This window comes from Gadus macrocephalus, chromosome 21 (assembly GCF_031168955.1).
Source record: "Gadus macrocephalus chromosome 21, ASM3116895v1".
Taxonomy (NCBI): domain Eukaryota; kingdom Metazoa; phylum Chordata; class Actinopteri; order Gadiformes; family Gadidae; genus Gadus; species Gadus macrocephalus.
Window position 1 is genome coordinate 11,838,620 of NC_082402.1, and position 15,402 is coordinate 11,854,021.

The 15,402-nt window shown below is 48.0% G+C and overlaps 1 protein-coding gene across 1 annotated transcript in view; it reads left to right on the top strand.

Annotated features, from left to right (window-relative positions):
* The first annotated feature begins 9,549 nt into the window (after positions 1–9,549).
* Positions 9,550–15,402, top strand: part of sipa1l1 (signal-induced proliferation-associated 1 like 1) — a 35,680-nt gene continuing 29,827 nt past the window's right edge. Inside the window, exons 1-4 of the mRNA XM_060041015.1 lie at positions 9,550–11,102; positions 11,215–11,437; positions 12,003–12,133; positions 14,636–14,824. Of these exons, the coding sequence (XP_059896998.1) occupies positions 9,591–11,102; positions 11,215–11,437; positions 12,003–12,133; positions 14,636–14,824 (2,055 nt within the window). The 5' untranslated portion in view covers positions 9,550–9,590. The remainder of the gene's footprint in view (positions 11,103–11,214; positions 11,438–12,002; positions 12,134–14,635; positions 14,825–15,402) is intronic.

The window sequence follows — 15,402 nt, forward strand, 5'->3', positions numbered from 1 at the left end:
TTCATAAGTGACCTGAGCTGTGGGACTGTCTCACAAGCTCCAAATGACGGCTATGGAAATGTTCTTCCCACCTCTCTCTTGTGTTGCCCCCCCCCCCCGCCTCATTGCCACTCATCCCACACCCGCCCACACATACGCGACAATGTCTCCATTACTGCAACCCTGACAGCGTATTTCAGTCTCCTATCTTTCTGCAGGTTTTTAGTCCAGAATCTACAAAAAAAGGTTTCCATGACAATGCAAGGCTGTGTGAAATACCGGGTCTCCATGCGTTCCTTCCCCCTCTATGCTCTGGAAAGAGCTTCATTAAGCACACATAGTATGATCTGCTTTGAGAACTGCTTCTCCCTCCCCAGTACTCCCCGGTAAGAACCCCCCCAGCCTTTTAGCTAGGCTAAGCAGACTCTCATCATTTCTTACACTGCTTTGTGTGAGCGCTGAACTCCAGTAGAGTGCAGCTCCATTAACAAGTTCCACACGCCCCGAAGCGCAGTTAAATACACGCAGGCTTACGCTTACTGTTTGTTATTGTTCAAATCCATCAGCCCCGTCAATGTGGCACCATATATCTTTTCTCGCTCTCTCTCTCTGTCTCTCTGTCTCTCTGTCTCTCTGTCTCTCTGTCTCTCTGTCTCTCTCTCCTCCCTCTCTCTCTCTCTCTCTCTCTCTCTCTCTCTCTCTCTCTCTCTCTCTCTCTCTCTCTCTCTCTCTCTCTCTCTCTCTCCCCACCCCTTCTGTCTGTACACCAGCCACTGTGTTAATTGCATTCTATTACTCTATTTCTGTCAGAGCCCCTGGGTGCTGCTGCTGACACCCTCACCACCACCATGTTGCTAGGGTCCTCCACAGCGGATGTGGGGGGGGGGGGGGGGGGGGGGGGGGGGGGCAGGGAGAGGGTGCCCGCTGGAGCCCACTACTTCCACAACAAATGCCCGCTAACCGTAGTTTGATTGGCAAATTAGGGGGCTCTTGGCACCGGTGGGGGTAGGAGCGAGGGGGTGTTCTTTGCAAGCATGGCATTTGGCTGCTATTCTACTCCATTGCAATAAACTTTCCATTGTCTTCTTTAGCTTCACTCTGACGGCACTAAATTTGTTTGTTTTGTGAAACAGGAAATATGCTTTTTGTTTATCGATAGTATTTTCAGTGTGTAAAACATTATTAGGAATCGAATGCCAACTTATGACAGCCACTTTGCTTGCAAAAATGTATTGTTGTTTGATTAGTGCTTGATTATAGGTTATAGGCACAGATTTCCCAATTTGATTCACTTTTTTTATATTCAAAATGTGCTGATTGAGGAGATTTATGTTACATTACCCACTGCTTGGATATGAAAAAGATTAGCGGTTAGTTAAAGCTGTCAACTGTACAGGGAACACTCTGACTAGTGAACAGTGGCTATAAATGAAAAGGTTCTCTTATTAAGAACAGGGCCCTTAGCCCTAAATTAAATAACTTTATTCAACGAAACACATTAAATGGATTTGGATTCATTGAGTTTCTGGCTCGGCAGAAATACGATTTGTCAAACATCTTCACACATCCACAGAACAAATAATGTGACATCAAATTAGCTAAAAAAATCTATTCTGTAGAGCCGTCGTGTCTGGAAAGTTTTGAGTTTTTAACGCTGGGAAAATTCAGGGGATACAGAGGATGGGCTATATGAGCACCGCAGCATTAGTTTAGCTTCTAGAAGGTCTTGGGAATTTGACTGTTTTAGTCTTTTTTATGAAATTGTCCTTGTATGATAACTCCTTTGTGTAATGGCAGTGGCTCTCTGTCAGAACTGTGTGGTTTTGCTTGGTTGAATGGTGTCACATTCATTCACGAGACAGATGGGCATCATTCATATTTATTAAAAATAGGTAATCAGTCAATTGCTTCCACATGCTCTGTATCGACGGGGGTTTGGTCATGATCAGATGTGAATGTGTGTGTATTCATATAGAACAGACCTCCATCTCCACAGAGACCACCCACTGTTTCATTCATAAATGCATCATTTAATTACGGTCTATTATATTAGCCTTTTTTCTTATCCTATGTTTTTTAGTAGCCTATGTTTTTTGCAAAATGTAATACAGATGCTGACACAAACACGCACATTGTTGTCATATTGTGAAGTTAATTTATTTACCTATAGCCAGCTCTTGGCAAGCCTTATGAGTTATGAGAAATGTAATTGGATGAAATACTCAGTATGTGCCATAAATACGAAAAAAAAATTTTTTTCATTTTGTAGGAGCCTAGTCTGTTCAGAAATCCATACAAACATATATTTGGAGTTTAGCATCCATTAGTATTTTATTGCCTCATTTGACCATCCCTTTATGATTCTAATTGTTCATAGATTAAACATGATAACCAAATAAACAAACAAACAACTCAATGTATGGATCAATCATGTAAAGAAACATTCGCTGCAGCCTTATTCTAGAGTCCCATTTATATGTCAACAATGATATTTCTGTGTCTAAAGAAGGGCCTAAATTTATGCGTTTTCCCTTATCATCCTTATGTGTTGCTGACCGTTTCATTGTGTTTGCAATCCTCCACCTGGAACGAAACAAAATCCTGCTCCTGAGGCAGTTTCACATGAAGCTATACACCAAGATATGCTGTGAATGCAATACTTCTTCAAACCTCAAAGCTAGCCTGATACGTAGGTGGGATACAGGGGGTTAACTTTAAGGAGGATGTTGATTGTCCAACGGCCATACTTGTTCCTGGCCTCTGGACTCATTCCAGGAGGTTCAGCCAGGAGATGGTTCTTACTGTGAAACAATATTTCACTTTAAAGACCATTCTGCTATTTCTCTTGCTACAATTGCGGATGATTTTCTTTTGGCAGGCAGGCTCTCATATTACCACACAAAGAGGTTTCATTGTATGTATGTGGGACAATAGAACAATGGAAGATATAAAACATAATGATGCAGTACATAATATAATAATAAAGAAAATATCCTGAAAAGTCAAAACAGAAACACTATTTTCAGTGAATGCAGCCGTATCCAGCTACTAGTTTTTCATAGGAAAGTGTGTGTGTGTGTGTGTGTGTGTGTGTGTGTGTGTGTTTGTGTTATCTTAAAGTTTGTCCCTTCCTATCGGATTTAAAGCTACGACTTAGGTAATATATGGAGGGCATACTCAAGCTTTATTGTTTACGTGCGTTCATTTTTAACGAGGGGAAGTTCTGGTCAATTACTCGACGAGTAGGCAGTTAAGACACCTAGGAGCAGCTTAATGGGCTTCTCTCTGACTCCTGGGGTTAAAATGTGGTCAATGGATTTTGCTCTTCTCTTTCCTTTTTTTTGTGCACTGCACATAATCAATGAGGCTCAGGGGGCACATTGTGTCCAGTGGCATTAACTTGAGATGGTAATTGTGCCGAAGACTGTAGTCTAGTACTTTGGAATGAGAAAATATCGACAGGAGTAGGTGGAAGTGTGTGGCTGGATTGAGTTGGAGCCTGGAGGTGGAGGGTAGCTTCCATGATCATAGGATAAGACATTAAAAGTTAAAACTTCAAAAACAAACACCTGAACGGGAGGCTGCTCTCCGAGGGATAAAATTGTGTGTGTGTGTGTGTGTGTGTGTGTGTGTGTGTGTGTGTGTGTGTGTGTGTGTGTGTGTGTGTGTGTGTGTGTGTGTGTGTGTGTGTGTGTGTGTGTGTGTGTGTGTGTGTGTGTGTGTGTGTGTGTGTGGGGTGCGCTTCCCTTATCGAGGCCCCGTCGTTCTCGGGTTGCACTGACGTCTCAAACCACCAGCGATACAAGTGCATGTCTTTAATAACAAAACACCCTGTAGATGTCGAATAACTAGCAGCATCCCCCTGGACTGTGTGGGTGTGGGTGTGTGGCGCGTGGTGGGTTGCAGAGAAGGGAAGATAAGATGGAACCGAGAGTAGTGTCTGTCTTTCTTTTGTCGCTGGGCTCTGCTTCATATAGTATAGCATATGGTTGTGTTTAGCAGACCTCTAAAATCTGCTTGTTGTTGCACAGGGAATGGTGCATGCAAACACGTAGACAGACACACACACACACACACACACACACACACACACACACACACACACACACACACACACACACACACACACACACACACACACACACACACACACACACACACACACACACACGATGGTTTCCTAGGAGACGCCCTAACTTTTCCCCCTATTTACCTTATCACACAATTAGAATGTCACCGGTGAACGGTGCGCTCAGCATGTCTCCCCAGGCCCGCCCACCTCTCACCTAATGACTGACTGCTGTCAAGGCCAACCAGAATCAGCCCGAGTTCACCTTCTCCTCTGCTTTCGACCGGACCCCCTGTGTCTCGGTCTGGCCCCTTGCCCGCAAATGAAAGGCCATGGGAGATGGGATGAGAGGAGGACAGGCTACAGCCACCGGGCGTGGGCTGCTAGGGCAAGAATGGCACAGCAGGTTCTCGAAATATCATTAGCTTTCCTCATTCATGGCTGCTGCGGACTGTTATTTCGAATCATGTTGCAACGTGACTTGCAGCAAGTCATAAAAGTCTGGTTAGATGAGTGCAGGTTGAGCCTGGGAGAGAGGCATTTTTCTTGTATTCTTCTGCTGCTTAATTGGACTGGAATTGGTCCACATTGCGTGTGTGTGTGTGTGTGTGTGTGTGTGTGTGTGTGTGTGTGTGTGTGTGTGTGTGTGTGTGTGTGTGTGTGTGTGTGTGTGTGTGTGTGTGTGTGTGTGTGTGTGTGTGTGTGTGTGTGTGTGTGATCCTTTTTTCGTGCACACTGCAGGTATGCAAGACACATTTTGGGTTTAATTGACCCATGCTGCCTCACCCTGAGGCTCTTTCTCTGGCTCTCTGCTTATTACACACACTGCCTGCCCTAACCGTCAGTGCCCACGCCCAGTGGCATCTCGACAGCAGTGTGTGAACAGGGTGAGTCACAGTGTCTGCCCAGCCGCAGTGCCCTAATGACGTCTGTCTGTCTCTTAGTGTGACTGTCTGCTTAATAATGCTTATTATTTCTGTCTGTTAATCATCTTACAGGAAAGCTTTGTTCCCTTTTGGATCTGGTCCATCCACTGCAATCCCACCGCTGTGCTTTTATGAAGTTACTATGCAGTAGGGTGGCCAGCTTGACTCAGGATTTTTCAGAATGTAGGGTTGAGGGATTGGTTTCTATTTCTTATTTCTCGGACCAGCAGTGTTTGGCTTGTACATCTTAATGCATCATGGGATTTTTTTGTTGCCGAAACCCCGTATTGAGCAGAATTAAAACAGTAGTAGGACTGTGAAATTCAACCTTAAATATGCAGTAACCCGGGCTAATGAAAACCTTGTGGCATTTCCAAACACAACCATATCTCCCCCACTATGACAAATCTTTTCACAATGAATCACTAAACCATGATGAAAATAACATTACTACCAACATAATAACTAACCTTCCAATGCTCCTATGCTTCCAAAATGAACGCTGTCTTTGTAATGTGATGTTGTGATGTACAAGAAAATGGTGGGACAAGAGAAATGCCACCAATGTGCAAAATTTAATCGAATCCAGGTATAGACGTTTGTAATACTTCTCCAAATTACAATAATAATAATAATAATAATTGATCAGTTTTTTAAAGCGCTTTTCTAAGTACTCAAAGACGTTTTACAAATAAGAAAGGAATACATACAGACAGTACAGACAATCAAACAAAAGGGGAAAATAAATAAATAAATAAACAACACCACAACAATAGGCTACACATCAAGAGAGCGGGAGAGAGCGAAAGATGGCGGAGGATGATTTGCCTCTGGTAACCAGGAAAGGAATTTGCAGTTGTGATGTCTGCCCTCTTATTTAACATAGACGTAGACATCCTCTCAGGAGTCTTAACTGACAAATCCAAGCCATTTGTAACCATTACAAGGTGGAAAAACTAATATTGTGGTTTACGAAATCCCACCAGGAAAGCCAGCTGAGTTTATGGCACCCCTTAGCCCAATCACATGGTTAATCATAGCAATCATCTAATTACTTTATTATAACGAATGGGCGATTAGGACCTGTTAATGTTGTGAATTAACTATGAATCTGTCAGATGCCTAGCAGTAGTTGTGAAACTTCAAGGCTGCTCGAGTGTGGGAAATTGTGTCATTTATTTTGGCAGTTATGTTGCATCGATGACCTGACCTCCAGCAAATTGACACTTTAACACCACGATGACGTCAAGAAAGCAGGTGAAGTGAGGTCATCACAGTACAGATAGCTCCCTATGTTTGAAGTCTGGACACCTGGCATAACACCTGCTCGTAATAATTTAGGATGCAATCGAAGATGACGACTTTCTGCACGATAATTCCATGGCTTGTAAATTACTCCATTGCTTCTAATAATCACCTGGCTTAGTTAAATTCAGTCATAGTTCTGATGCCATCATTACAACTTAACATTTTTGTTGCATAATCTTTACCTGCTGCTTTACAATGTTTGACATTTAGTGGTGACACCCTTAATCACACAGAATACTGAAAATGCATAGCTTACAAACTTCTCAGCACTTTCTGCACCTCCATAGATTTTGTAACTTCCCAAAACTCGGGTGATGGCATTGTGAGCATAGATTTGTGTTCATCAATTGTGAGTCATTATTTTGTTTCATATCTAAAATGAGAATTCAGATCCCCTGTCTTCACTGGTCTTAACCAGTTGAACGTTCAGTGATCGAACTAAGGCCTAAAAAAAAAAAAATTTGGTTCCTGTTGGTTGTCAGTTGAGGTCAGGGAGGGAATTTATTTTATTTTTTCCAGTGGCAGCGAATGATAGGTAGGACTTTTTTCTTTCTTTTTTTTTATTTTACAGCAGCTCATAAAATAATTTGGGTCGCACATAAATTGACAGGGTCGGTCGGAAATCGTAACAGAACAAAATTCTTTTTTAGGCCTAAAACTGCTTTAAGTACATAAGGAGTTTGCCTTGGCCAGAAAAAAAAGTACTTCTTCTGGAGTTCCAGTATTCCCCTTGCTAATAGCTCTGCCTGCCGCATGACACTGACTCAGGCATAGCAGGCATCCTGCGCTCCTGTCATCTCTCCAGGCCCAAGCCTGTGAAGTCGGGCTGTTTGGTGTCGGCTTTCCAATTGAAGCAAACTTGAGGTCGCCCTCGACAGCACTTAGTGACATTAAGCAGTGATGGGGATACATTCAGCCTGGGCACCCAGGCTGGTTCGGACAGAGGTTAACCGCCAAAAAAGGTTAGTGAGTTGGCTGTCGGGCTAATTGGCCGGCCGTCGGTGCTCTGGATCACCCCCGCACTGCCATTATTCTGGTCTTCTTCTTGCTTACTGGCCATATATCTCTTTCTCCTCGTTCCTTGTTCGGGTCCTTTTTTCTTTTTTGTATCCTTTCCCCTCTCTTAATCTCTCATTATGTACAATTATCATTCTCCACAGCAGCAGAAAAAGCACTCAGGTGTGTGCTTGCATTCGTGCTTAGGATTGGTCTCTACTTAGACAACCTTGTTTGTTGTTCTGCTTGTTTCTCTGTAAGGTACCCTTCGAACCTTGGAATGGGGCGTATTCGAAACATCCTAATGTATCAATGAAGTGGGATGTTGCTCTTTGAAACGGATGTTGAAAGAATGTCATTTTTTGGGAGCTGTTATTTGTTTTGTTTGATAGAATTGGAGGTGCATTTATATTCTTGCCTGATTGGAGGTTTTTTGGCCAGTGGATTGAAACATTTTTGACAGCCTACTGCACTGTCTAAACCCACTCTGTTCATTTTGCAGAACTTTTGATTTAAAAATAGCTGCTAGAATGTCATTTGATTAAGTTGATAACTTTTACTTCATTGTTTTACAGAAAAATTGCCTACTGCTAATTAATCATACAAAGAAAATATTTATCTTGTGAGTTAATAAAACTCATCCAGTGTAGTGAGTCAACGTAATCTTCACTCCTCAATAGTAATACATCAGCCCTCACAATCAACAGCAGATTGCTTGGCAACACATTATTGGATGAAGAACAGAGTTCATCGCATCTCGTGAAAGCAATGGCATTTTACTAGAGCTGAGAGATGCCTAGACGGGCAACGTTTGTGTCATGTGCTTCAAACTGTCTTATCTTTGTTGTTGTGGCTGCACTCTCCATACGGTCCTTACGAGGCAGCAAACTGGAACAACGCTTAGCACAACTCTCACGTTCACTTGATCCCAATGAAGGCGCCAGCCATGGGTAAAAAACAAAGTGTATTCTGGTCTGCTACAGGTTACCGTGGCGCTACTGCGGCAGATGTCTGCGTTTCATCTGATATCTTTAAAAGTAGGCTTGTAGTTTGACAGCGCTGGACGTAACTGTCGCAGGGCTGAAGATCCCCACCCCCACACACACACTGCAGATTGATGTGCGGGGTGTTTTTAAAGACCAGACTCGGTGCCGAATGAGATCATCATCGATTGGACCAAACATCCACAGGCTCTCTTTCAGATGTTCCCATATACAAATGGCCTCTAGGTTGTTTTTTACTGCTAGCCGAGGATGATTTGACTCGCACAGAGAGATGCGTGTGCCTTTTTCTTCGAAACGTATAAAACACACATGCATACACAACTATGCACCGGTCGTTATCACCATGGCAACACAACGGGGCTCTGTGAAGGAAGCTGCACTCCTGGCTTGGAGGGAGACGGAGTCTCTCACAGTTGTAGAAGTCATGCACTGTTCAGATCCGTGCGGCCCTTTAGAATAACGATTGCGTTTTTTTGTTATGTTAATCAGGTTATCATGTTCGATGACGTTGTTAATATAAGTGTTCTGGAGAAAAGACGACCTGTTTTAGTTTCCCTTTCTGCTCTTTTTCCTAATTTCCCCCCAACCATGGTGTGTTTTTCTGTGGACGTCCCCCTTTCCACTGCCCCCCTCTGTCTATCCTGTTTCCATTTGGTCCGTATGTCTGTCTGGTGCAGAGTTTATTGTATAGGGACCCGTTGTGTGCTTCAGAATGCAGACAGTGGTTGGAACCAAACCTGTCCATGGTGGTGAACCGCCCCCCATTCAGTCCCTTCTATCTCCATCGGCCTCCTAAAGGCCGTAAAGAGCTCAGGAAACACACAGACCCTTCAGTTGAAAGAGGATTTCACAATAATGGTGATTGCTTATGATTTGGTAATTCCCGTTTGTCTGCCCGGTTCCCCACACGTTGGGTTATCTCAAAGGCCCAATTATGTGTATTGTCTCACTAAACAATGCTGGGCAATATGTCTGATTGGTGATTCAGTTCTGATCAGACCATTACCCCTCAGTTTGCTCTTATTATCATTCCTTTGGTTCTGTTCTTTGGTTCTTTCTTGTTTTTCCTTTTCTTACTAATCTAATCTCAGACCTTCTTCCCTCCCTCCCAGCAGCGCCCTGAACGGTGGCCCTGAAGTGTCTTCTGGCCGCTCCTCCTTCCCCATGATGCTGGTCTTCACCTGAGCCCCTCTTCACCTCCTTCCCGACCATCCCCTCCCCCCCTCCCCATTCCCCGTCCCACCCCTACGTCTCCACCCGCGGCCTTCGACCTCCACCCTCACGCACGCCCCCCCCCCTCCCCGCACCATGACCAGCCTGAAGCGCTCCCAGACGGAGCGCTCGGTCGGGGGCTCGGTCCCGGCCTCTGACGAGTTCTACACCCGCCGCCTGCGCCTGCCCAACGGCGGGGCGCCCCCGCCCCGCAGCGAGAGCACGCACATCTCCTCCTCCTCCTCGTCGTCGGGCTCCAACGCCCCGGGCACCAACCCCGGCGTGCCCAAGATGGGGGTGCGCGCCCGAGTCGCCGACTGGCCCCCCAGGAAGGACGGGGGAGGAGGAGGAGGAGGAGGAGGAGGAGGAGGAGGAAGCAGCAGCGTTTGGCACATTACCGTGGAAACGGACTCCCCCAGCTCCACCAACACCAGTAGCTCCTCGGGTTCGGGGAGCGGCGAGCGAGAGCGAGGTGGGGGCTCGGGGGGCAGCGGCGGGGGAGGGAGCCTTGGCAGTGGAGGGGGAGGGGGAGGAGAAAGGGAGAGAGAAAGAGGTGGCGGCGGCGGCGGCGGAGAAAGGGAGAGGGGCGTGACGGCTGTCGCGGCCCACAGCAACCTGTCGGCCAAGCTGGGCCACCTCATCAGCCCCCAGGACTCGTCCATGCTGCGCAACATCCACAACACGCTGAAGAACAAGATGCACAGCAAGGGCAAGGACAACCGCTTCCTGTCGCCCGACGGCTACCAGGGCTCCCCGCGGAAGGGCATGCGGCGCATCCGCCAGCGCAGCAACAGCGACATCACCATCAGCGAGCTGGACGGCGACGGCAGCGAGGGCTGGTCCTTCTCGGGCTGGACGCCCATGCACCGCGAGTACGGCAGCACCTCCTCCATCGACAAGCACGGCGGCTCGGGCGAGAGCTTCTTCGACATGCTGAAGGGCTACCAGTCGTCGGAGGCCCCCGACCAGCGCAGCCCGGCCCCCGAGAGGCTGGGCGAGCTGCTCACGGTGGCCCCCGTCAAGCAGGCGGCCCTGGACCTGCCCGACGGGCCGCTGGGCCAGACGCGCGGCAGCCCCGCCAGCCGCCTCAAGGAGCGGGAGAAGCACCTGAAGAGGAGGTCCAAGTCGGAGACGGGCGGGGAGTCCATCTTCCGCAAGCTGCGCAGCGTCAAGGCGGAGGGGGACGCGTCGCGGGCGGGCTCGGACGCGGAGGACGGCGGGAAGGCGGAGGAGGGCGGCCAGAGCGTCCACAAGCCCTGGGTGTGCCAGAAGGGCTTCGCCCACTTCGACGTCCAGTCGCTGCTCTTCGACCTCAACGAGCTCATACACACGCGGCAGTCAGGCGGCAAGCGCAAGAACACCACCACCGGCGCCTCGGCCGCCGCCGCCGCCTCGGCCTCCTCCTCCCTCTCCTCCAATCAGAGCGCCGCGTACGGCTCCCCCTGCGGGTCCCAGGAGGAGCTGAGCGCCAAGGAGGGCTCGGGACACGGCGCCAACCCGGCCCTGGACCCCGGGGACGACAAGAGCAACGAGCTGGTGCTCAGCTGCCCCTGCTTCAGGAACGAGATCGGCGGCGAGGGGGAGAGGAGCATCTGCCCCTCCAAACAGGTAAGCCCCGGACGCTTCACCGACGGGGGGGAGGATCGCCCCCCCCATCTGACCCCGGTGACGCTGAGGAGAGGGACTCACCCCGGGGTGAACCCTGTCCGTCGTCTTCCAGCAGGGCAGCATAGGCAGCGGGGCCGGCTCCGGCGGCTCCCTGGGCAGCGCGGAGGAGGGGCCCCTGGACGGCACCCTCTCCAGCCACTTCACCAACGCGGGCGTGGCCGTGCTGGAGGCCCCCAAGGACGGGCAGGGCCAGCACGCGGAGCGGGCCAAGCGCTACATCGTGGAGCACGTGGACCTGGGGTCCTACTACTACCGCAAGTACTTCTTTCTCAGAGGTGGGCCGAAGGAAGAGGTGGACTGAGTTGACCGCGAGGCCATGGGCCATGTGATATAGGTTGTATTTATTCTTCCGAATGGGAAGGACTTGTGATTAAGCCGTGGTAACCGCCTCTCATGGCATCGTCATCAAACCTCTGTTACCTATGTTTGGCAGAAGTTACTTTGTTGTACAGATTCTCGTGTGAACGTGCCCTATCACAAGTACCAGCAATAGCATTAGCTTTTGTTTTCAATTCAAGGGAATTCGTAACTGTAGTTTTAGTGCAGCCAGGAGAGACAGTTATGATGGTTTTATCCCCCAGGCCAGTATAGTCCTTTTTAAAACATGTCCGTTTCCCTAATAAAACTTTGGATGACTTTTATCTCGGCTAACAGATTGTTCCAATGAACGACCGCTCATTGAAATGCAGTGAATGGCTAACTTCTTTCTGATTGCGATTGTCGACACTTTTGATTGTATAATTATTCTCAGTCGCACTTGTAACTGGCTTAGGGTACAAGTGCCGCCTGCTAAACGACTAAAACGTGTGTGTGTGTGTGTGTGTGTGTGCCTCCTCCCAGAGCACTGGAACTACCTGGGGGTGGACGAGAGCCTGGGCCCCGTGGCGGTGAGCCTGCGGCGGGAGAAGCTGGAGGAGCACAAGGACCACGGGCAGCAGTACAACTACCGCGTGCTCTTCAGGACCAGCGAGGTACGCCGCGGGCGGGGGGGGCTGGCCCTCTGCGCTCTCTCTGACCCCGTCGTGTCACGCAATGACGGGGTTCGGCCCGCGCCGCTCCCCTTTAAGTGGCACGTGGGGACGCCACGATGCACCGCTCACGACTCGCCCGGGGAGGTCCGCGGTTTTTCCTGAGGTTGACGACACTTGATGGATGGCCTGGGGAACCGTGAGGGCCGTGGTTACGTGAACTGTGGTTCACGGCGTCTCTCGCGCTTCGTGCTTGCCGACTGTAAATCGTGCTCCAGTGGGATGTGTCGGCTTGCTTCAAGGATCGTCGCATATATGCATCTGGACTCGTGGCCATTGCTGGGGAGAATGTGTGTTTTCTAGCTGTTTGGAGGTGATGCGTGTCCTCTGAGTGTTGCCCTCTGTGGCTCGGTTCACTGCCGTGCGTGTTAAGAATACGGTGAAAAACGAAACCAAAACATCGTTTCTGTTTCCCCAAAAACTGCTGTTGATCTTTATTTGTTTATATTATTCTATCAACCTAGAACAAAATTGACAGTAAAGCTAGTGTTATTGTATGAAATAATAATATATAATTGTAAATTATTAGCGGATCCATTTCCAATAATGCTGATAATAATAGCATTGCATTGGCTCAAACGTACTATTATGTACGACTACGCGCTGGGCTCCCCGTTCTAACTGGAGCTACCATAACTGTTAGTATCAATGCGGCAAACTAGAGCACACTGATTCCAGTACACCAGCCCTCCCCTGTTGGAGCTTGTGGGAAGTCAAGGACCCCGTTTTTCTTTTATTATCAGCGGCTCGAATGCGTTTTTATTATTGAGGGGGAAATTCTCATGCGTTTCATAGCGTTGGCTGTTCCCACCATCTGTAGGCCCGCTGCCTAGCCGCGCTCCCGATAAGCACATCCCCGGAGTGCGACCGCCCCCGCCCACTCGGCCTCATCAGCACCGCCTCCATTAGAGGAGCGCGCTGTCGCTCTCCAGCTCTCGCACTAAAATAATGCATGAGGTGTTCGAGTGGAAAGCAATACATAGACCACCAAAGAATTTTATAACGGATGGTGTGAGTAACGACCACTCCAGTCTAATGGAGATGACGCAGGGGCAAACTGCAGTCGGGTGTTTTTAATTGGGTTGATATTATTTTATTTTTAGAAATATATATTTTTAATTTATTTTGCATGCTGCCCCTCGCATCTCTTTCCGCTGTAGTTGCTATTTTCAGGGCAGGAAGTGGTGTGTGTGTGTGTGTGTGTGTGTGTGTGTGTGTGTGTGTGTGTGTGTGTGTGTGTGTGTGTGTGTGTGTGTGTGTGTGTGTGTGTGTGTGTGTGTGTGTGTGTGTGTGTGTGTGTGTGTGTTGCCATGGGCAGGCTGCAAGGCATCGGTGAAAAGAGATTGTCATCTAAGAATGCCATTGTTTTCCATCTCTGCCTCTCTTATCCCGACCCGACAACTACACGTTATGAACTTTGACCCCCCCACTCAGAGAAGGGTCAGGGGGGTCCACCTTCTCGACCAATGGCATGTGTTAGCTCAGTCTTATTGTGTTTTGTCCTCTTCGGACATCGTCCTGAGCCGCTGTAGCAACTCTTGATTTATTCAAAGTCCTCTTTTTGTGTTTGCTCTCTTTTGTTTTGCCTGAAGCCTAAAACCTTCCGCATCGGAAGCAGACACAAACACACGCACGCTCGCGCACGCACGCACAGCACACTGATCATGTTTCCTGATGTTATCCGAAGCTAAAACCAAAGCCGAAAATAAATCACAGTCAGAGACTGAACTACCCTGTTACAACAAATACAACACCGGAACTCCAGAAGCAAACATAAAGCTGCTGCTGTTGTGACAAGCAAGATCATTTATATAGCATCCTATAACACACAGACTGTTGTTGGCTGTTTATTATTTCGATACATTAATTTCACAATTTCAGATTTGAAAGAGATTTAAAGGATCATAAAAGTGATTACAAAGAGCAATGGTAAAAGAAAAGTGAAAGTGAAACGGACACAGATGACATAGCACCATCAGAGCCTATCCATAAACTCGTACCTAAACTGAAGCACCTTGGTCCTTGTATATAAACCTCCCCATCTCAGCTGCAGTGATTTATGTTGAGCTTCTATCAGGCCCTTTGGGGTGGAACGGCTCTGGTGAATTACGGTTTGGATAGTTTCACGGTTTTTGGTCACCCTTTCTGGTTCTGTTGGGTACTGTTTACATATTGTCTGACCTTTTTAATCCCAGGGTAGGGTTGGCTCGAGATGCATAATCATACATTTTTACCTGTATAAACTGCAGGGTAGTTTCGCTATGCCCCTGTTTAAATCAATAATATGGCCAAAATGTGCTCATATCATATCTTCTGCACCGTATTCAATCCGTCCCGAACCTTGAACGTCTGCTCACAGCACCATACCTGTCGATCAAGCTCTCGATGGAGCCGGTCCACGCTCTGACCCGCCCTCCCCTGGTCTCCCCACGCGCCCTCCTCTAGCTGGCCACGCTGCGGGGCTCCATCATGGAGGACGCCGTGCCCTCCACCTCCAAGCACGGGCTGGCGCGGGGCCTGCCCCTCAAGGAGGTGCTGGAGCACCTGGTGCCGGAGCTCAACGTGCACTGCCTGCGGCTGGCGCTCAACACGCCCAAGGTCACGGACCAGCTGATGAAGCTGGACGAGCAGGGGGTGAGCGCCCGCCTCCACCATGACGTGCACACCGCTTTAGGGATCCACACTGGTTCGGTAGAGGAGGAAACTTCTTTGTTGAAGGGAGAATATACAGTAAATATGTGAGCGTTGTAATATATAATGCAAATGAGCATGCATATAAGTATAAACTAGAACAGGGATGGGCAACTTTCATGATAAAGAGGGCCACATTTTTCATCATAACCATCGGAGGGCCACATGACTGCACACTTCAACTAAACGTGAGCTGAGAGAAGCTACACAATTTTGAATTTGGTAGATATGATTTCCTGTATTCTGGTGCATTTTGGGGATGGCCACTACCTAAAAAATCATCCAGAATCATAACCTATGTACGGTATGTTAATTGAACCAACATACATTCATTTCATGTTTTCCATGCTCAAACAGCCACATGAATGGTCAGTATTTTTATCAGTGCAAAGGGCTCACATACATCATCATTCAATGAAGTCAAAAAACTGAAAAACAGTGGCCCAACATTAAGTGCAACAACTCAATGAACTCAAACCCAACAAGCAGTTGTAGAAGTTGTAGTGGCGACTTAAGTGGAT